The sequence below is a fragment of the Scylla paramamosain genome, chromosome 11, assembly GCF_035594125.1.
Source record: "Scylla paramamosain isolate STU-SP2022 chromosome 11, ASM3559412v1, whole genome shotgun sequence".
In the NCBI taxonomy this organism is placed as follows: domain Eukaryota; kingdom Metazoa; phylum Arthropoda; class Malacostraca; order Decapoda; family Portunidae; genus Scylla; species Scylla paramamosain.
Window position 1 is genome coordinate 2,697,501 of NC_087161.1, and position 21,706 is coordinate 2,719,206.

At 40.5% G+C, this 21,706-nt stretch overlaps 2 protein-coding genes across 10 annotated transcripts in view; both read right to left on the reverse strand.

The window, feature by feature from the left end:
• The window catches only part of LOC135104820 (proline-rich protein 2-like), a 125,824-nt gene extending 123,891 nt beyond the window's left edge, over nt 1–1,933 (reverse strand). For 2 of the 5 annotated variants that reach the window (XR_010270547.1, XR_010270548.1), the window contains exon 1: nt 1,612–1,932. The gene's annotated coding sequence lies outside the window, so the exon portion shown is untranslated. Of the gene's footprint in view, nt 1–1,611 lie in introns of all 5 variants that reach the window. The other 3 variants (XM_064012452.1, XM_064012455.1, XR_010270546.1) reach the window with 2 other exon arrangements.
• A 4,634-nt stretch (nt 1,934–6,567) lies between these two features.
• Nucleotides 6,568–21,706, reverse strand: part of LOC135104822 (pericentrin-like) — a 47,172-nt gene continuing 32,033 nt past the window's right edge. For 3 of the 5 annotated variants that reach the window (XM_064012469.1, XM_064012467.1, XM_064012465.1), the window contains 25 exons: nt 21,420–21,614; nt 20,529–20,726; nt 20,051–20,233; nt 19,243–19,341; nt 18,732–18,893; nt 18,263–18,346; nt 17,376–17,534; nt 15,927–16,064; nt 15,353–15,551; nt 15,026–15,096; nt 14,369–14,573; nt 13,695–13,924; nt 13,068–13,272; nt 12,707–12,929; nt 12,383–12,533; nt 11,687–11,857; nt 11,135–11,341; nt 10,355–10,537; nt 9,756–9,917; nt 9,354–9,512; nt 9,082–9,246; nt 8,596–8,801; nt 8,252–8,373; nt 7,747–7,918; nt 6,568–7,171 (listed from right to left, as the gene is read on the reverse strand). In XM_064012469.1, coding sequence (XP_063868539.1) covers nt 7,075–7,171; nt 7,747–7,918; nt 8,252–8,373; nt 8,596–8,801; nt 9,082–9,246; nt 9,354–9,512; nt 9,756–9,917; nt 10,355–10,537; nt 11,135–11,341; nt 11,687–11,857; nt 12,383–12,533; nt 12,707–12,929; nt 13,068–13,272; nt 13,695–13,924; nt 14,369–14,573; nt 15,026–15,096; nt 15,353–15,551; nt 15,927–16,064; nt 17,376–17,534; nt 18,263–18,346; nt 18,732–18,893; nt 19,243–19,341; nt 20,051–20,233; nt 20,529–20,726; nt 21,420–21,614 — 4,146 coding nt within the window. In that variant the 3' untranslated portion in view covers nt 6,568–7,074. The remainder of the gene's footprint in view (nt 7,172–7,746; nt 7,919–8,251; nt 8,374–8,595; nt 8,802–9,081; nt 9,247–9,353; nt 9,513–9,755; nt 9,918–10,354; nt 10,538–11,134; nt 11,342–11,686; nt 11,858–12,382; nt 12,534–12,706; nt 12,930–13,067; nt 13,273–13,694; nt 13,925–14,368; nt 14,574–15,025; nt 15,097–15,352; nt 15,552–15,926; nt 16,065–17,375; nt 17,535–18,262; nt 18,347–18,731; nt 18,894–19,242; nt 19,342–20,050; nt 20,234–20,528; nt 20,727–21,419; nt 21,615–21,706) is intronic. The other 2 variants (XM_064012466.1, XM_064012470.1) reach the window with 2 other exon arrangements.

Sequence of the window (21,706 nt, forward strand, 5' to 3'; positions counted from 1 at the left end):
AGAGAGAGAGAGAAACATGAATCTGACAGACAAACAGAGACAAGATGCACACAAAAGAGAGAGAGAGAGAGAGAGAGAGAGAGAGAGAGAGAGAGAGAGAGAGAGAGAGAGAGAGAGAGAGAGAGAGAGAGAGAAGTATGAGTAACAATAAATGATAAGAATGATAACAGTAACACCTACTACTGTTATTTTCACTACTACTGCTGCTGCTGCTGCTATTACTACTATTACTACTACCACTTCTACTACTACTACTACTACTACTACTACTACTACTACTACTACTTACACAAATATTGAGTAGAAAAGCGTAAGAAAATAAAAAAAGTTAGCACCATCACTAACTTTATTATAACCTCAAACACCGCCACCACCACCACCACCACATCATCACCACCACCACCATAATCACCTCAACCGCTATGCCACCACCAGGCCGTCACCAATCCACTACCAAGCACCTACGCATCACCATTACTACCGTTACTGCATCATCCTCACCACCACCATCACCACCACCACCACGCCTTCACTCCCACGGTCATTCTTTCACCACCTCACTTCACCCCGAGCGTTTGCAGTCTGTCACCACCGTCACCACCAATCGTCTATCACCATTTGTATTACATCACCAATCATATCATAATTTCATGCCTTCCATCTTCACCACCAGACAGAGAGAGAGAGAGAGAGAGAGAGAGAGAGAGAGAGAGAGAGAGAGAGATCTAGACTACATTGTGTATATCAGATTCTTTGTATTATAACTAGGAAAATATAACTAGCTAAATTTACTACTACTACTACTACTACTACTATGACCAATTGATGTAAACTATTATCATTGCCACACTGTTACCAACATCACCACCACACCAACATTGGTAGTAGTAGTAGTAGTAGTAGTAGTAGCTAAATACCACTACTATAACTACTATCACCACTAATTAACATTTACACTATCACCACCATTACCATTACCACCACCACCACCACCATATATTCAGCACAACTACCATTACCATTCTCCCACGCTCACACCTCCATCACCACCACCACCACCATTCATTCATTCGTCACCCTAACCACAAACAGCCATGAACAAATATCTACCAAGGATAATCGTAATAATTGTAACATTCACGCACGGATAATGGATAATGAAAGAGGAAGAAATAAACAAGCTTTCCAGATACAACAATAGGAATACATACCTACATACGTATATACATACATTCATACATACATACACACGTACACAGATAACAGTGCAAGTTCAAATCGTTAGCAGGTAACAGCACATTTGAGTTCTTATACAATGGTAGAAATGAAAGATTAGTCGGAAGTGTGTGTGTGTGTGTGTGTGTGTGTGTGTGATAAACATGGACAACAATTTCCTTTCTTCCAGTCTCCCGCTGCATGACTTCCGCACTGCACAAACAACAACAAAACAACAAAAAACAACAGCAACAAACATCGCACAAACAAACAAACAAACAAACCTCAACACCCCAAAACAAACACAACACACACGTACACACAAACACAACACAAACACGTGACACAATCTACCACAAACAACACAAACACTCAAAGATCAACAGAATAACTCACACTTAAATACACACACACGCGACGGAGAGTAAGCCCGTCGCATGTGCAGGGCGGGCGAGCGAGAAAGAGCAAGCGTGTGTGTGCGAGTGTATCTGTCCCAGGGCTGCGAGGGAGAGGAGGGGAGGAGGACCCGTCAGTGCAGCGGTCCGAGATAGACTGATGGGCTATTTCTCTCTCAGAGTTCCCCCTGCGAGGCCAGAGACCGACCGACTCACTACCTCGTTTTCTGTCTGCGCGCACTGGAGGGGCGGCGTGCGTAAAATTTGGTGTCATTTTTCAATAATACGTGATTGGGCTTTCCTGGCTGAGTGATGAGTGACTGACTAACTGACTGACTGCGGAGGGAGGGAGTGGTGGAGCCGTGATTCACTCGTTCACTCACTCAGACACCCGACTTAACTCTTGCTTTGATGCAGGATTAAGAATTTGGAGGTGTTTACTTATCTTAGTCTTTTTCTGTGTGTGTCTGTATGTGTGTGTGTTAGTAAATAGGTAGTTAGGAGAGGAGGGTATAGAGTAGGCAAGCAGGTAATTAGGTAGGTAGTTAAGTAGTTAGAAGTGGAGGATGTAGAGTAAATAAGTAAGTTGTTTGGTAGTTAAGTAGCTAGATGGTTAAGAGAGAAGGATATAAAGTAAGCAGGTAGGTAGGTAGGTATCCCTCTCACTCTCTCTCCTTCCATACATCTGCCTATCTATCTATGCAGACAAAAAAAACAAAGCAAAATCAAACTTAACATATATGAAAACAACACACTAAGGAGCACCGTATAACCCAGGCGTTAAAGCAGTGGATATCAATCAGTCCATCTACCAAGCAATCAGTCAACTCTCTCAGCTGCAAGGAAAGGGATACAACACAACACAACACAGCGTCACTCAAGAAGGCACGGGTCTGGCTGGACAATGGCAACAGGTGGCTCTCCTCAGGGTCAGGCTCTGGCACCCTTCACGCTCAAACCCTTTGCACGTATTTAAGCCAAACATAAGTATACAGGTAATGACGCTTCCACTGGTGTGTTCATCCTTAGTTAACATTGAGAGCACCGTAAAAAAAATAAATAAATAAAATAAAAAAAAGACTTATTTGCATGGACACACCTAAAGAGAGAGAAGAAATAGGAAGTAAATATGTCTTTTTCTAAGCTACATTTTTTAAAGACAGTAACACAAAAGAGTGTTGAGAATATTATAGGTGATCATGGGAAAGATTGTCCTGCAGTGAATGAACTGAAAACTGACTTGCTAATTGATATACTCAGAAGAGCGTTGGAGTTAGAGGTAGGTAGTACATACAGAGAAGAGCGTTGCATCTTCCTCCGCGTACTGCTAAGGATGGGAGTCACAAAGGGACAGAAACAACTAGAGGAGACGCGTACATGGCGCCAAGGAGACATGCATATAGGAGACCAGAAAAGAAGAACCGTGTAAGATGTGAAGGTGGTGTGTGCAGCAGAACATGAGAAGGATGAACAGATAATATAGTTTGTAAATATGACTCGAAAAATAGAAGTCGTAACCGAAATAACCTTTAAATCATTATCTTCCACTTATTTTTTCTTCTTCTTCTTCTTCTTCTTCTTCTTCTTCTTCTTCTTCTTCTTCTTTTCTTCTTCTTGTTCTACTTCTCTTTTTCTTCTTCTTTTACTTCTCTTCTTATTTCTTATTCCTCTACTTCTTCTATTTCTCTTCTTATTTATTATTATTATTATTATTATTACTATTATTATTATTATTATTATTATTATTATTATTATTATACTTTTTTGTTTATTTCTTCTAATTTTCATCTTCTCTAACTTATTCTTCACCTTCTATTTCCCTTTCTTCTTTTTTTTCTTTTTTCTACTTCTTCCACTTCTCTTATTTATTATTCTCCTTCCTCTTTTGCTTCTTCATCATCTTCTTCTTCTACTTCTTCTTCATTATCATCACCATCATCATCATCATCTTCTTCTTCTTGGGCTACTCCTCTTAAGGTATCAGAGAATTACTCGCTTCTATCCTATTCAGTCTTCTGTGTCTTCTTGTGTTACACCCATCAGCCGCTTTAATGCATCCATAAACCTCCTCTTTGGTTTGCGTCTCCTTTTCCTGCCTCGTGGGTTCGTCTCCTGCACTCTCCTTCCCACGTACTCATCTCTCATCTCTCCCTTACTACATACCACTCCAGCCTCGCCTCGCTTCGTCTCCCTACCTTTGTCCCCATTGATGCGTGTGTGCTGTGCTTTGAATACGATGATGCAGAAATCTATACAAGTCAGTCACGTTATTAGCTCATAGGATTGTTGTTAGGGTAGTGTTATGTTAGGGAGAAACAGAAGCTGACTGGAAGGAAGTACGTACAACAACAACAACAACAACAACAACAACAACAACAACAACAATACTAATAATAACAGAAAAAAAAATTAAAAAGTGAAAACGAAAGACTTATTGACCACAACACACAGCATAACTCCAAAATATATAATTAGCATGGTCCAACAAATTGTTCTCACATCAAACACACTAGACACAACTGAAACATTAGCAACACATACACACACATGAAACACCTGAGACACATAAGGAAACACATAAAACACGTAAAAAATACATAATGCAGCAACTACACACACACACACACACACATGCACACACACGGCGTCAAAGGTGCTGGAGTCACAATGAGAAGCCCCGAGCACGCCGCGCCAAGCCAGCAGGCGAGCCACCGCCCAGCACACCCAATGCGGCGATGGGCTTCATTATTCAAATTTGTGGCCGGGAGTCAAGACGCAATACCGCCGCTTTGAGGTCCCCCCAGCGGTACCCGGCGTCCCAGCCAGGCCTCATTGAGCACTGGTAGGCGGAGGTTTGGTCAGCGGTCACCTCGCCTGGGAAAGAGAGGCGGGATTCGATTTGTGATTTATGAACAATACTGTAATAGCGCTTTGGTGGAGCAGCTTTGTTTGGTTTAATGCAATGATTTGGGCCTGATGTGGTGGTGGTGGTGGTGGCGATGGTGGTGATAAAAGTTTAAATAAATCTTCGTCTTGTCTTATCATAATTTTACTTTCATTTTACAATCATGATCATTAAAGAAAATGACAATAAATTACATTCAGCTCAATTCAGTGCCCAGGACGCGTCATTTCGCGGCGGGAGTCACACCTGGAGTAGTACAAGATAACCTCACAAAAATATCAGGTGAGGTAAGAAGAATCTCGCGTATCTTATCTGACTGGGTGCGACCAAGTGTTGCCACACGCCGCCTCAGACACCCTCTGTTGAGGGCGAGACAATGCAGCAAGGCGACCCGTAAAATTCTCGTAAAGACATCAAGGGTCTCGCTTTTACAAGTAATAGCTTATGTGAAAGACTCGTCACTTCCTATGTGGGTTAGAGATCTGTGTCGATGCCTTATTTATACCGCAACCGTCCCGAACCAGCAATATTATCTATTTATCTATCTATCTGTCTATATACCCGGCCGGCAATCCCTCACGGGGTGGCCCTGACAAGGCACTATGCACCCACTTACACACACACACACACACACACACACACACATCATTCACACTCCTGGCAGAGGTGAAGTTAGCACATCAGAAATCGACCCAAATTCTAGGAGACGGACAATCACTCACAAGGCCGCCCAGACGTGGTGGTGGTCCATGAAGCCGTGCGACCACCTGACTGAACCACTGAACCACAGCCCACAGACCGGGTCAAGGGAATTTAAGACAGGAGGAACATGAAACCTTGACTCAAGTCGAGCACATTGCAGAGTTCTGAGTGTGACGTAACACCAAGAAACCTCTATGAGTAATGGAGTGACAGAGTGGAGGTAAACTATCCAAAAGTGAGACAGGCAAGTCGGCAATGAGCTAAACAAATATACGATTTTTAGAAGAAAAGAAAAGGCAAGAAGAAAAGAGAACAATAAGGAAGAGAAACCTCGGGGAAGCACCATTTGATGAGACATCTTCCTGACAACACCACAGAGCTGTTCGCGTTTTACAGATGAGATGGATAGATCTTTGGAAGTTCTGTGTAGCTTCTATTCCATCCTTCCCATAATTTGACATCTGCATTTTTCTTACCTTTACTACATAATTACGTATTGTTATGGGAAGAAGTGGAGAGAAATGCACCCAAACATGGAGCGTGTTACGTCAATTCCTCATATAATGTAGGGTGAGTGTGAAAGCAAGTGCGCTGCGTGCCGGTAATATTTCATCACGACTTGTACATGCCTGCTTATATAGGCCTCTAGCATATGTCCAAAAAAAAAAAAAAAAAAAAAAAAAAAAAAATTGTACATTACTGAATTTGATCTTATTTTTTTATTTTATTTTTATTTTATTTTATTTTTTTTTTTTATTTATTCATTTTTATTTATATATTTATTTATTTATTTTTTTTTTTTTTTTTGCAGATAAGATGCCTTGTTGGGAAATTTCATTTCTCCTAATATAAATAAATTCTGACAGCATAATTCAAAATAACCTTTTCTTCTATTACTTTAATAGGTATGAGGACTGGTCTGGTTTCATGGGTCGTCTGAAAAAGAGAACGTCTATTGCTGACATGGTGTGCTAAGATTGATGTGTGTAGGTAGCTGAGTGGTATTGGTATCTCCCATCAGGCAGCTGCTGAAGTGATCCTTAATAAGTCCCCAGGGAGAAAGCACTGGTAAGTCATGATTTGCAATGAAGAATGGAATCAGAATGAGTGTAGCACTGGAGAAAATGTGAAGCCTTTCCAGAGATGGAAAGATGGACACTCTTGAGTAAGATGGAGAGTGGGAGGAGTGTTGTGGAGGTGCAGGACAGACTGTGGATGACCTTTTTGACATGTGTCCTCTCTATAATGACTACTACTGTATTATATGATGATTGTTGTTCACTTACCTGAAATCCAAACCATGTCTTTCTTACACTATAAAAATAGGATTTTAATAATCAATAAACAATAAACAAGCTTTTACCTTGGTATTTACTGCACCAGTTCAGATAACATATCTTCAATATATGACAAACATCCTTGGAGTGAGTCACCTCCTCCAAGCCACTCTCACTCCTGCCACTCACTGTATACCACCATTTGCTTCCAGTGGATGACTTAGATTTCATACAGGTACAGTTGTCTGCCACAACAATACTTTTTTGTGATTTATTTTTCTTTTCTTTTTTTTTTATTCATTTTTTTGTAAGCCAGTCTGCAAACTGTGATTATATTATTATTAAAATGTAAATCATAATAGAACTTTACATGTGTTTATGAGATATGTACAATGATTCTCCTCTGATAAAAATAGACTAGTTTCCTTGAACCTTCACATCACTATCTATTGCATATGACAAAAAATAATAGAGATCTACTTTCAACTGTTTAGAACAATAAAGATTAAACATTTCTATAAGTCAACAAGCTGCATGAGAAAGAAAACCCTAAAATTATAATGGCACATTTTTTTTGAAGTCACTGCCTCTTGTGGGTGAGGCCGAGGACCGAGTGGATGTTGTCCAGCCGCTCAACGTATTGATTGAGCTCATCAGAGTCCTCCTGGAAAAGACTCCTGAAACAAGAGTTCTTCTGCTAGATACAATGCATCACAAAGTGCAGGCTATCAGGAAATAAACTATAGCTGGGGGATGTGTTCCCCAGCTATAGCAGATACTACTTGTGGTGAAGTCAGCTGGGGTGATTAACCATATGACTAGTCTTAAGACATGAGGCACACAATACATGTCTCCATATTCCCTGCTTACTGAAGGCAAAGGGGAAATGTAGAGACTGAATGATTCCCTTATGTCAAGACAAGCCATAAAGGAACAGGGAATATTAATTTCTCCCTGAACTCTACTGAATGGATCAATGTATGTGGATATGGTATGAGTAAAGTGAAAAGGAAAGAGATTGGAAATATATTTGAGGTTAAAGTTAAATGTATTAGCTTTATGGGAACATAGGCTGTACAGGTCAGGGTTAGTGGTCAGCACAGGATAACAAGAAATGGATTCAAGCTTGATTAAGACAGATTTATTAAGGAAATTGAAAGAGAGTGTTTTGAAAGTAGAGTGACGGATGAATGAAACAGACTCAGTAATGTTGCAGTTTCCCTTATGTTTATGTTAGTGCTGAGATGCTCACCTGTGTGTGGCGGACGGGGGTCTGTAAGTGATGGTGATGCCCGGCTCCCTGGTGGGCGGTGTGAGTCCAGTGAAGCTGGTGGACAAGGCCGCTTCATTGGCCACCTGAGGAGTGGAGGGCCAAGCTTCTCTGCCTCTCACCACACTGCTGCTGGACTGTGGCCGGCTGTTGTCTGGTGATTAAGAATTTACATATTTACCCACTTGTATAAAAAACAGACCATAATTTTTATGAAAATGTCAATTACATCCTTTAAAATATTTGTAGGTTTATGTAACAAATTCTCAATGAATGCTAAGAAAAATATTTGGATAAGACTTTATTCTAAACCTATTTCATTACAGAAAAAATTCAGACTCTCATTAGAAACCAATCTAAAAAATTCACAAAATTTACAATTTAAAAATTCATTAAAAAATCACAGCTGAATCATATAATATAGTTTCTACAACATTTTTTCTAATATCCTTTTTGTTTGTGCTTTGTTTTGGTGCTTGAGACATACCTGGGGAGGAGATAGTGCTGCATGCTGCAGCCTGCACCCCCACACACAGCCTCTTCTTCCTGTGAAACCTTAGCACCAGGTTTTTCATTCTGCATGTGGCCACCACCACCAGCACTGCAACTCTGAGGGCAGCATGGTGAAAATTATTTTTATTCATAATGGCCTAAACTCTGAAAGTAAGATGCAGGGTAGCTTTCCCAGCAATTATTTTGAAGAAAAAAGAAGTCTTTTATATGTTACTAATTTTTCTTTATTACAAATATTCTTGTCTAATTTTAACTCTATAGTTTATTTCTAGCAGTGAGCAGAAGTGGTTCACAACATAGTAAGATGGCTCTATTGACCTGAATCTTTCCCTGGAGTGCATAGCCCTGGAGTGTGAAGTGCTGGAGGGAAAAACGCGAGGAGTTGCCATGGCAGTGAGGCGGGCAAGGGTGTGCTGCTCTGTGTCACTGTAACCTTTAATAACCAGCATCAGGTACTGCTTCTGCCACACCAGAGCCTTGCGCCAGTGTTCACTCTGCAGGTAACGCCCATACAGTTGCTGCATCTGAGGAGAGACAGAGAACATCAGACTCTTGGATGTGATAAAATTCCTTAATCCCTTTCCACTAGAAACTGATGGGGCTAACAGTATGAATGATGTATGTGCAAATGTGTGGTGCCTTATCTGGGCCAGCCTATGTGGGATTGCTGGCCTGGTATATAAATAGATAGTTTTATATATGAAATAGCTGTGGCAGTGCAAGGGTTAATATATATGATAATAACTGTTAAGAAGACATTTAACATGAAAAATATTAAGAACCCTATAAAGGTACAATCCTCACCTCAGCTGTTCCTGGAATGCTGTGCTGGGTGTTTTTCTCAGCTCTCAGCCTCCTCACCTCTGCCTCGTGCAGCTGGTTCGTGTGTTGGAGAGATGCTCTCTCTGTCTCCCACACTTGCCTCTCAGTCTTCAGCTTCTCCTCAATGGTGCTGTTCTTCAGATTAGACTGTAGACAATAAATAAAAAGGGAATAAGTACAACACATTATGCAGAGGTGTATCTCATCCACTGGCAAATGCAGAAATTATTTCCTGAGAAAGAAGACAGACTCACTTCCTGCGCCTGAAGCAGCTGCTGGTTGAGGGAGGTGACAGTGTCTTCAAGCTCAGCTATCCGTGCCCGCAAGGCTCTCTGGTCATCCGTCAGCTGCAGCATTGATCTGCACAACTCAAGATTTGCCTTTATTTGGAGATCACTGCACCCATCCTGATTCTGAGAGAAAAAAAAATGATGAGAACTTAGTGAATTAAGATGAAAAGGCTAATATAAATGTGGTAGAGAGAGAGAGAGAGAGAGAGAGAGAGAGAGAGAGAGAGAGAGAGAGAGAGAGAGAGAGAGAGAGAGAGAGAGAGAGAGAGAGAGAGAGAGAGAGAGAGAGAGAGAGAGAGAGAGAGAGAGAGAGAGAGAGAGAGAGAGAGAGAGAGAGAGAGAGAGAGAGAGAGAGAGAGATATTACCATCCTCCTGAAGAGCGCCGGCAAGCCCATCCGGTCAACAGCCGTCCGTGCAGAGTGGAGGTCCTGCTTCAGCTGCTCCTCATGCTCCCGCGCCATCTGCAGCTCCTTGACAGTTGTCCGCAACTTGTGACGTAATTCACATCCCTCTGCCTCTGCTTCTCCCTGTGAGATGCAACCAATGTAACCCCGGTCAAACGCTTGTATCATACTATGTCTAATTGATAAATGATATATATATATATATATATATATATATATATATATATATATATATATATATATATATATATATATATATATATATATATATAGATGAACAATTATTATGGTCAGGCTGTCTGTCACTTACACACTGTACTAGGTAATCATATGAAGCTATTTTGTATACACTTTCCTTGATATTTATGTCTCTTTCAAACCTATTTCTCTGTCCCTTTTTCAGTGAGAGAGTATGGCACTGTCAATCCATACTTCCAGAAAAATAAAATTCCTTTCTCTCTCTCTCTCTCTCTCTCTCTCTCTCTCTCTCTCTCTCTCTCTCTCTCTCTCTCTCTCTCTCTCTCTCTCTCTCTCTCTCTTTCACATCCCAGTGGCCTTACCAGCTTGGTGAGGGTTCTAGTGTAGGCCACATGTAGCTGGGTGCTCTCCTCCCTCATTCTCTCAGCCATCACTTGGTGAGCTTCAGACTGAGCCCTTGAGTCAGCCTCCAGCTTCCTCACCTCCCCCTCCAGCTCCTTGATGCGGGAGTCCTGATGCTGCAGCCGCTCCTTCTCATGACTCATCTGTGGAGCACCAGGAATCAAATAAAAACTATGAAAACAAGGGAAGCTGCAGGAACCCATTAGGCCTTCACATGGCAGTCCCTATTGGTAATGTTGGTGGCAAGATTTTATTGCAAGTATAACAGTAGAAAGAATAATATTGTCAGGAAACTCCAATAAACCAGTGATAAGGAAACTGGAAAAGCATTATATTAGTCTGCCAGGTGCAGTAAATTTTCAGTATTACAAACCAACTGAAGGAGAGATCTGACTGGTATACCTGACAGTAATCACAGTGAAGCCTGTTAGCAAATATGGGTCATTATATAATGCAATTTATTTCATAATATATATTCAAACAATGGCGATTCTTTTTCAGGGGGAGGGGTGAAAGAATACACAAATCTTCTCATTCTTGCCTCAATATTCCAAATTTAGCCTAATCCCTTGTAATTGGTGCCAATACTTCTATACACAGCCTTCACTTTGCATTCATGTATTACTCAATGGGAAAGGAGTGGAAAGAGAAATTTAGTTACTGTAATGCTAACCCAAAAGCATTTCACTCTATTGTAATACACTGTAAAGGCCATACTAAAAGCCAAGGCAAAGCCATACCTGTCTCACCAGCCTCTGCTTTTCAGTCTCAAGACTGCGGATGGTCCTAGTGAGCTCGGCAAGCCTTCCTTCCACCTTCCTTACTTCAATTTTGGACTGCACTCTCTCAGCAGTTGCTTGCTCCTTCTGGCTCACTGCCTGGAGCCTTTCCCTTTCACAGGCTCTCTCCAGCTCTCCACAGCGTTCTCTCTCCACTGCTAACTGTACCTGGAGAGCAAATTTTGTTAGATGATTAAGGGTTGGTGTAACCAAATATGGGAGAGAACATTTATATCAATGGGAGAGTCAAAGGTGGGCCATTGCATAGATTAATATAATTGTTTAGGTGAAAGAGGAGTTAATGGAAGAATAAAAAAGTTCTTAAGCAGCAAGTTTAAGTGTGAGAACATGGAATTGTCTACATGAGGTGAGAAATGTGAGAACTTGGGCTGGTAACTGAAGAGAACAGAATCATGTTGCATGAGTAAAGAAGAGAAGCTCTAACAGAATATCCTCCTCCATACCAAAGATCCTTGGTGTGGATGTAACAAAGTGTGTGATGAGCAATGTTACCTGGAGCTCTTCAATAGCTGGTCTTGAGGGGTCAGACTTTTTGAGATGCCTGGCAGGAGTGGGTGTGGTAGTGGCTGGTGGCTGTGTGGAGTGTTGGCTGGTCATCCTCTCAAGGTGACTACACAGCGCCACAATTCTGCCACGCTCCTTTTCCAAAGAGTTACGCAGGTCCTGAGGAGAGAAGTCTGTCTTGAGGTTCTGGCTCTCTTCTTATTCTGGCCTTCAAATCAGTTCCAGTATTTTTTTCTCATTCTATCTAAATTTCTATTAGATAAATTTCTTTGACTGTCAGTGTTACAATAAGTTTTAATCATAATAAATACAAGACCCAACATCAGATACTGGCTTACCTCTGCCTCTTCACAATGTGACTGTTCCCCTTCCCGCACCTACTCCAATACTGAGACCACACTTTCTAGGGAGTGCCCTGCACCATAACTGGATCCATACACCAATAGGCCCCCAAGTGCACCCACACCCCTTCCCAGTGCATTTTCATGAACTCACCACTGTTACTTTCCATTCACCTGTAACACACACAATCCCTCTTGCTTGCTACACAGTCATTCTTCTTTCCTTCAGTACTCTCTTCACACAGTTCATCCACTACAGTTGTGGCCTGATTGCATTATTCCCTTAACTAGTTACTGTCGTCCATTTTTCCCCACATGCTAACAAACAAGAAAGGTGAGTCACCTTAATAATGGCCTCTTGTTCAGCCTGGGTGAGGCCAGACACCTTCCTCTCCTCACTCAGCACCTTGGACACTCGACTGAAGTTGCTGCGTTCTACTTGCAGTGCTGCTTGAAGGTTCTCTATCTGCTTGTCTTTCTTTTCTTGACACTCACTGAAAAGAAAATATTTTTACCTGACTCTTACTAATCAGATAAAATAATTCTTTAAATATTTGCCATGTTCATGAGCATTCACCATAGACATTAAGATAACTGTCTCTTTGTACCACTTTAACCCTTGTTTGCCAAGCAGGATATAGACGAAAGTCTTGAAAGAACTATTCACCTCAGGCTACAGTTTTCCTCCTGAAGCTTCTGGAGTTGGAGGCGGATGGTGAGGAGCTGTGAGCGAAGCAGAGTGAGCTCAGACACCTGCTCTGCCCCTGCCAGCCGCTCTTTGCGCAACTGCTCCATCATGTCCCGGGAATGTTGCTTCTCAGACTCAAAGGAAAGTTTCCACTCACTGCCAGACATCCTTTCTTGCTCCAGCTGAAACTCTAACACACCAACTGTGTGGAAAAAGATTGTAAGAAAAAACATATAAGTGAAAAAAAAGGGTAAATATGTATGGCTCCTTTTACAGGCAAGAAAGTGAGCATCAAAACACATGTAACATAATAAATACAGGTGAGAATCATGCTACTAACTCTTTCTCTTCATCTCTTGTTCCATTTTAGCCAGCTCCTCTTCCACAGCTGCCAAGTTACGCATCAGCTGTGTCTGCTCTCCTGCACTTCCTCGTTCCACGAGTGAGCTTGCCATCAGGCCACTGCTGGCAATGAAGGACCGCTGGCTGGTGTCAAGCTGGGTGCAATGTTTGCACAAGAACATAATATCTATCAATGACAGCACCTGAAAAGACAGAGTGGTTATTAGTGAGGCACCGAAGGATGGTCCATCTCTTTTGTATCTCGTGTTAGAGAGAGAGAGAGAGAGAGAGAGAGAGAGAGAGAGAGAGAGAGAGAGAGAGAGAGAGAGAGAGAGAGAGAGAGAGAGAGAGAGAGAGAGAGAATTATATATGTATGAATACCAAAAAAAAAAGTTAATTCTTCCTTGCAATTTTAGTAATAAGCAAGAAAACTTGTTCTCTAATGCTTATTTATACTTTGTAAATTATCCATATGTGTTAAAAGGATGATGTATATGGGTTTGGAGAGTTGATACAGAAAAAACAGAATAAACTGAATAAATATAATAATAATAATAATAATAATAATAATAATAATAATAATAATAATAATAATAATAATTTGCAATACTCTTATGATCCTTACCTCAATGCCATCTTTGTGTATCTTGTTCATGAGCTGCTGGATCCTGCCATTAATGGAGGCTGGCTCTTCCCCATCACTGGCATCTGAGAGCACGCTGGAGGCTCGGGTAGACGCCTCGCCCTCCCCCGCCCTCATGAGGGAAGCCATGGAAAGGTCCAGCTGGCCTGCCTTCTCCAGCTCTTGTTTCAGCCCAGCCACCAGTGCATCCACTGAGGCACACAGCTGAGTTGCTGTATAATGAAAGAATAATCACTCCCTAATCTAGGAATATGAGAGTAACACCATCTATTAAGAGGAATACTTTTACAAAATTGATTTTCTAAAATATACTATTTAAGTTACAAAGTTAAAACTTTATGCATTACACACTTTGTCACTTAATTCCAGAATGAATCATCATATAATTCTCTCTCTCTTCAAATCAAATGAACTGCTCATAATGCTCCTCCTCCTCCTGCTGCTCATTCCTTGTCTTGGCTGCCACATTACAGGAACCTACATGATGAATGACACCCTAAGGAATGGTAGTGTACACATTGGGGCAATAATTCCTTAACAATATCTTGAATCTAGCAATGGAGGTAAAGATCAAAGTACAAGAAGCTATAAACAAACGTGGGCTTTTTATCGTAATGACAAAAAATTATATGAGAAATTCAGTAGTGAAGGTGTACCTGTCTGCTGCTCTGGTGGCCGTAACGGAGGTGCCATCTGTGCTGCTGGTGACGGTGAGGCTGAAGCTGCATGCCACTGCTCAAGCTCCTTCTGGGCCTGATCCCTCTCCAAGGCAGCCTGGCGCAGAGTGGCTTCAAACACCTCCTGCTGCCTTGCCATGGCCGCCTCCTTGTTCTTGTTAATGCGTTGTGCCACCTCCTCCACCTGTGATGACCATTGTTGTCTACAAACACTTTTATTTATGTGTCATCTATTCTTTAGGCTTCAGCTCTGAATTATCCCCTACATAGTATCCAATCTTGATACAAATTTATATTAACCTCCTTTACAGCATGATTGAAAAATTCAAAGATGAAAAAGAATAAGAAATATCAATAGAGTATGTGAATATGAGTGAAAGGAACATGTATATATGGTAGAAATTATTTTAAGACATTTGTTGAGAGTGTACTGGATTCTTTAGTCATTAATTAAATTTATTTTGCATAAAATTAGACTCCAGTAACAAAAGTTAACAAAGCACATTTGTTATCACCACTATCACTGCAGCAAAATCAATGGAGTCTTCTTGAAATGCCAAGCTGTGTCTACATACCCATCACTCTATGCACACTTGTCCTCCCCCTCTAACACCTATCACCCCTGCACACACTCACCTGCTTGGCTACTCGTTCCTCGTAGTCTCGGCACAGCTTCTTTTCCCGTGCCATGTGCTGCTCCTTCAAGTCTGAGATGGAACAACTGGTTTTATTACACGCCAAAGCAGACAGGGGAAAATTATCACTGATGCCATTAAAGTGTGCCAATACAAAACATAATAATTATACTGAAGTTGGAAAAATAAGTAAATATAGGTAGAAGTGTAGCAGTAAAGTTTTTTGATAATCTAGAGATCATTAAAAGACATACTGATCTGATCACCAGTTTTTTATTATGTTTAGTGGGAACATTATAATACTGTGATTAACATGTATAATTTATACCCAAAATCTGCTGCTGGAACTGTTGTTCTATGCGTGCTGCCTCCCTGCTGGCCTCAAACAGCCTTTCTTTCATCTCAGTGTGCACATGCTCCAGCTGTGTTGAGAGCTGCTCCACCTCCTCACTCTTCCTCTGGACGGCTGCTGACAAATGATCCACCTGCTCCTCATACGCCTTTAGTCTGGTGGTCATCTCCTGCTGCTGGCACCAACAACAGGTGTGATACAAACAAACCACAATAACCAAGCTATTGGTGCTGCCTGAGTTTTAAAGTTTTCATCTCAAGCCAATCCTTCAGTATAGGCAATAAATGATGCTCAGTTATTTACTATTTATAATATATACATTATGTTGATTTCTGGTCCCAGACATTCTTTATTAGGGACTGTTTATTTATAGAATTGTTCTCAGTGTTTTTTTCTCCATGGGTGTATCAAATATCTATGTCCCTTAACCCCAGCAGTTAAGTAAAGGCTACTTAATATTACACCACTTGTACTCAGAACTACAATATTCACTAACTACAATCATCAGACTGCACTGGAATGTGACTTGTAATGGAGATGGAGTACTCACTGTGGCAGGGTGGTGGGGGAGGGGAGTGGAGAGGGGCATGGGGGGTGCATCCTCCACCTCTTCTGTCAGCTGCAGGATCTCAGCCTCCCTGGCCTCCAACAGCTCCTGGGCTGCTTTGAAGTCCTCCTCAAGACGAGCCTGATTGGTATAGGATGACTGTTACTTATTTGTCACATTTCTTGTAATTTCCTGGATATTCCTTTGGACTCTTTCGGACTGGCACCTTCGGTAGGCTTTTTTTTCTTTTTTTTTTACTTAACCAAATTCTTCTTATGCAAAAAAGATTCCTCAAAATTCATCTTAAGTATGCCTGTCAATTTACTGTTTTTTCACACTAATGCAGTTGAATCTTAGTACAACACAACATAATTCAATGTGGAATGGTCATTAACTTGTACTGAAGAAAATACAGGAGATCTGTCTGTACAAAAGATTATCAGCAAAGCAAATAAATTACATTACAAAAGGCAGGATGCAAATGGTGTGCAGATTAGTTCCAAAACTACACAATTTCTGAGAGAAGCACCACAGCATTGCATCCTCACTGTCTTTGCTCCAAGATATTTATACAACAGTGTTGCATAAGGATGCCCAGCTCTTCATGAAATTGCATCAAAGTAAACACAAGCAACACTGAAAAATATGGCTAAAATTTTGTAAGTCACAACAGAGAAAGAACAGTAGATGTTCATGACAAGCACAATAGAAACACAGTGTACTGCCACACTGAGCTTTCCAATATCAAGATATTTTTTTGTAAATTTTATTGCTTTCATAAATTCTATAGTTCATATTTTATGTCCACAGTTGTCAGCTCTGATGACATGAGGCATTGGATCAAGTTTTCTTCATGACACTGCAAAATTTCTCAACTGGATTTACATTAAGAGAATTTTCAGGTTATTCTAAAAGTTTAAGTATTCTTGTCTTGCCCTTTTCACAGCTTTTGAGGCCTGTGGTGGGAAGCTCATCATGCATTAGTATTCCTTCCTCATTTGACAACATTTCCATGTCTGTATTGCCAAGCAGTATCTTATCAATGTAAAAGTTGAATATGGATTGTCTTTGGTCTTGTACAATAACACAGAGCAAATGGTTGATAGAATATGCCATCATGGAGGTCACATTTCACTACGCTGCCATTATGAAGTAAGCAGAGATGAATTAGAATCAGTTAATAGATGTTGAGTTCATGCATGTTCTATCTTTCACACAGTAAGGTTTCAAAATTATCAACACACCAAAATATGCTGATTTTTCTGTGCCATCCCAGTTCTTTGGAAGAAGGCCAGATACAAAAAATTCTGAAACATCACTGCACCTTAGGGAGTTAGTTTGTTAGTATTTATTGTTGTCAGTAAAAGTGTCTGACATTTTACCATACTGTAGAAAAGTTAACACATGGTTTCCAATCAATGCAAAACTCATTCCATATTGGTGGGCATCTACCTGATAGTCATTAAGACTTCGAATCTCCTGGGTTAACAGTTCAATATGTGCCTTATGTACTGTGATCTCCATACTGGTAGAACACATGGCATCATACTCCTCCTGGGACAGTGTGATTCTCACTGCTGAGGAGCTGTGGCTGCGTGGGGAGGCACCACGCTGCCCCACCACATATCACAAAAACAGTGCAAGCAATACATTAAAGGCACAGCAGAATAAATTAATGAAAATCAAAGAAATGAAAAATAAAGCAAACATCATATAAGATAAACTACCTATTTTTCTTCAGTTTGTTCACTCGAATAATGAAAATCAAAGTAATAATTATGATTTTAGTTGAAGAATGCAGGACATGATTGAACTAAAAAATTAAATAGTATACAGTAGAATTACCACTTACACTTTTCAATATAAACACCAGTTCATCATCCTACAGCCCTATCTCACATTGTACACAGCTGACTTATGAACCATTTTCAGTATCGTCTCAAGGAAAAATTATCTATGTATCTTATTTCCTACATGTGCATCATCAAAGTAAACTGCAAATGTCATCCAAAGGCTTTTATAGTACAGTTTCATCTGAAGGTACATCACTGCCATGACTGTCAACAACAAGTGGCAACAAGGGTAGGGATAGATATTATCAAAACAACAATGACAAGAAATGTTCCTGCAACATTCCTCCATCATTGATAACTATAGTGTACATATGTATATTGGGTGAATAATTTCTGATCTTGTGCCTTTTTACTGCAATTGCATAATCCCACTGATATAATCTCGGTATAAGTGGTAATTCTACTCTTAAAGTCAGTGCACCAAATACATCATATGTACTTATTACCTCTGCTTGATCTGATACATTGAAAATCTTAAGTCATTACCTGTGAGTGTGGGTGGGAGGATGCAGCTTCACTGGCAGGTGTGGGCTGCGACCTTGGGTGCTCATCCTCAGTCACTTGTGAGACCTTTGGAAGGAAGAATTATTATAAACAATCTCCAAATAATATCAGAATTTCAGCATTCATACAGGTAAATGCATCATATCAAGATTTAATTGTATTTGTATCACTTACACCTGTTCATTTTGCATGTATCATAATCTCTAATACATCACATACTCCCACCACATGACAATGTTGTGCACAACCTGATACAACTTCACATGTTGCATCATACTTCAAAGACTAAACTACATGCATTAAAACTCCTACACACACAGCACATTTCTCAGCCATCTACAGCTGTATCTTACAGTCACACCTTGATGATCCTCTCAACACTCCCCTTCAAGCAGTCTCACCAGGAGTAATACTTTACACAACTTTTGAGTTACATAACACTTAGACTCACCTGTGAAAGTTCTGGAGGAGGGACAGTCAGAGCTGACATAAGAGAAATTTCAGCAGCTGAGGGTTGAGTATGGACTGAATCCTCTTCTGGTTCATTGGACATCTGCAGCGGCGCTGGTGACACTTGAATCACTGCTGCCTCTTTAACGCTGGCATTATGAACCTACAAAGCATCATATTACAGTACAAGTATGTAGTAAAAAGGAGTAACTGCTTGAGTGTCATGATGTCATACAGGCACTACAACTTTATCTATCATCTTTCAAAATTACAAAGAACAAAGTTAGCCATAATGTCTTGGAACTTTTGCATTTTTTTTTTTTTTAATACTGTACCATGTCATAAACAAGTGATGAAATGTGTGAACAGAACTAAGTTTACTCACAGCACATTTGATTTCCCTCTCCTATATGTTACATAATCTTCTTGCACTTCAGTGTTTTTTCATAGAACTAATTAAAAGAAAATGTGAGAGTGTAATAGGAATGTTTTACAAATGACAGCACACTCACCAGGCTGGGCATCTGCTCTGGTTCTCCTCTTCTTAACACCTCCTGCTCCTCACTCTCATTCAGTGCGTCAACAAACTCTCTACCAAGCACACTGGACAGCTATGGAAAAAAAGTAAAAGCTAATTTAGTTACAATAACATGCCTACAGATGAGATAACAGACATCTCAGTATAAATCTTTAATGTTTAATAATGTTGTGAACAACTTGGAATTGTGCTCGATTAAAACTAAATGAATGAATTAATTCTGTCAAAAAAGTTCTACAGTCCCTAGGAAATATATCTTTATTATGAGCAGTGTCAAAAAGCTCAGGTGATAAACTTCCATCTCATGAATTAAATAAAGTATATCAGTAGTGATAGCCACATCAATAGTCCCATTTTAATGAGAAATGAGTCATAGTGAAAGGACTGCCACGATGTAGCATGCTTCATGAAACTCAATGGACAGCATCACAACACCCTGTAAAGACATTTGTACAGATCTTAACCTTCAGATAACTTTCTGTCATGTAAACTGAAGACAGCCAACATAAACAATATCTTCCATAGTAACAGGAAGTACCTATGACAATAATGACATGATAAATTTTGGAAACAAATTACCTTCAGCAAACCAAGTCTTCACATATCTTTTATGGAGGTATTACATATCACAGCAATACTAATGCATTATCAATTGTCTGATGAAATACTTTAGAATATGTAGGCCTGTATGGCACTGAAAAACTGCAGTAGACATTGCATAACTGATCCAGACCCATCTCCAGCCACAGACACACCATGCAGGAATCAGGGGCACCACTCACCACTTGTCGGGCCTCATACAGGTTCCCTTCTCCTCTAATGAGGATGTACACCTTCTGGATGGCACACATCAGCGCCTTCACCTTGCTGCTCAACTCTGAGATCTCTGCATTCTTTTCCAATATGAGGTCCTCAGCCAGAGAGGGGGACAGAGAGGATGGCTGTTTGATTTCACTAAGTTCTTTCTGAAGGAGGAAATAAGTTAAGGAAATCAGAATGAGGTACGTGTGTAGTATTGCAGTAGGATGTTTTAGGAGCCTGACAAGAAGATAAAATTTTATTTTTTTTAAAGTTTTTGAATCTATCCTTAAAAGAGAGACATTTCAGCAGACACCTCTAAAACTAAACTGGTGAACTTTTTGAAATTTCCTCCTATAATTATTCACTGGGAAGCATAATGAGTGAGTGTAAAAAAATACACTTGTTATTATCTTGTAATTGAAAATAAACCAAGAGAATCAGTCAGTCATGTGTTCTCACCTGAAGGGACTCAAGGAGGTGGGTCTTGTGAGTGAGGTCCTTCTCCAGTTGGGCATAGGAGGCAGCCAGGTGGTCCTGAGCAGTCTGGGGGAGGCTGTGAGGCTGAGCAAGAGAGGCACTCTGAAGCTGCAGCAGCTCACCTTCACGGTTGGTTAGTTGTTCTCTGAGGCTGGACAAGGAGTGCTTCAGCTCCTCTACCTGCAACACACCACCACCATGACCACCACCACCAACACCATAATCAGCACTGAATGAAGAGTGTAAGAGGTTGAACATGTCAGTCCTTAATAAGAAGTGTCTGGCTTAAAAATGACTAGTAAGAATAAAGAGTAATGAAAAGTGAAGTGAAGCAACTGGTTAGGATGAAAGGAAAAACACTGAAGTACTACTTCAAAAATGTATGACCAAGAGGAAGATTGGTAAGTGGGATGGAGAGGAAATATTCTCCAGTTTTGTTTAACTTATTTGAAAAAGAAAAGGCAACAATACGCAAAAGGTTAAAGAATGAGTAATGGATGTGATTTCAGGTGCAAATGGAGCTGCATAAGGTAATGTTGAATCAAGAACAGTGCAATAAAAAACTTAAAAGTTATAAAGTGAAGACTGACATCACTAAAGGCTTGCATAGAACAGATTGCAATGTAATGTTGTCTGTGGGAGGATTGAAGGGTGTCATTTCAATAAGTTTAAGGATCTTGCATACTAAATAGTGTCTGTCAGGATCAACCATTTGAGGAAGGAAACAGGATAAATGAGTGGTCTCCAGCTTGGATATTCATAACGATGATGGTGGCCTGGACAAAAATATTAAAAGCACATCTTCTGTATGTTCTTCCAGTTTTTGGTGTTCACTCCAATATCTTTTCTACAGCATCCCTCCTTATCCCTCACCTCTATGCTCCTCTTGGTGAGCTCCTCTCTCTTTTCTTCCAAGTCTTCCTGCAGCAGTGCCAGCCGCTGCCTCATATCAGCCGCTGCTGGATGGTCGGCACGTCTCACCTCATCCAGTCGTGCTTCCAGGCTGGAAATCTTGACTAGCTGCTCCCTTGACCGTTCCTGGAGGGTGTCTCGCTCTGCTGTTACTTCCTGAAGAAAATCATTGCTGTCTCAGCAAGCTGTACTTTACTTGTCATAAAAATGTTAGGAATCACAAAAGATCTCTGAGTTAATTCCATTAC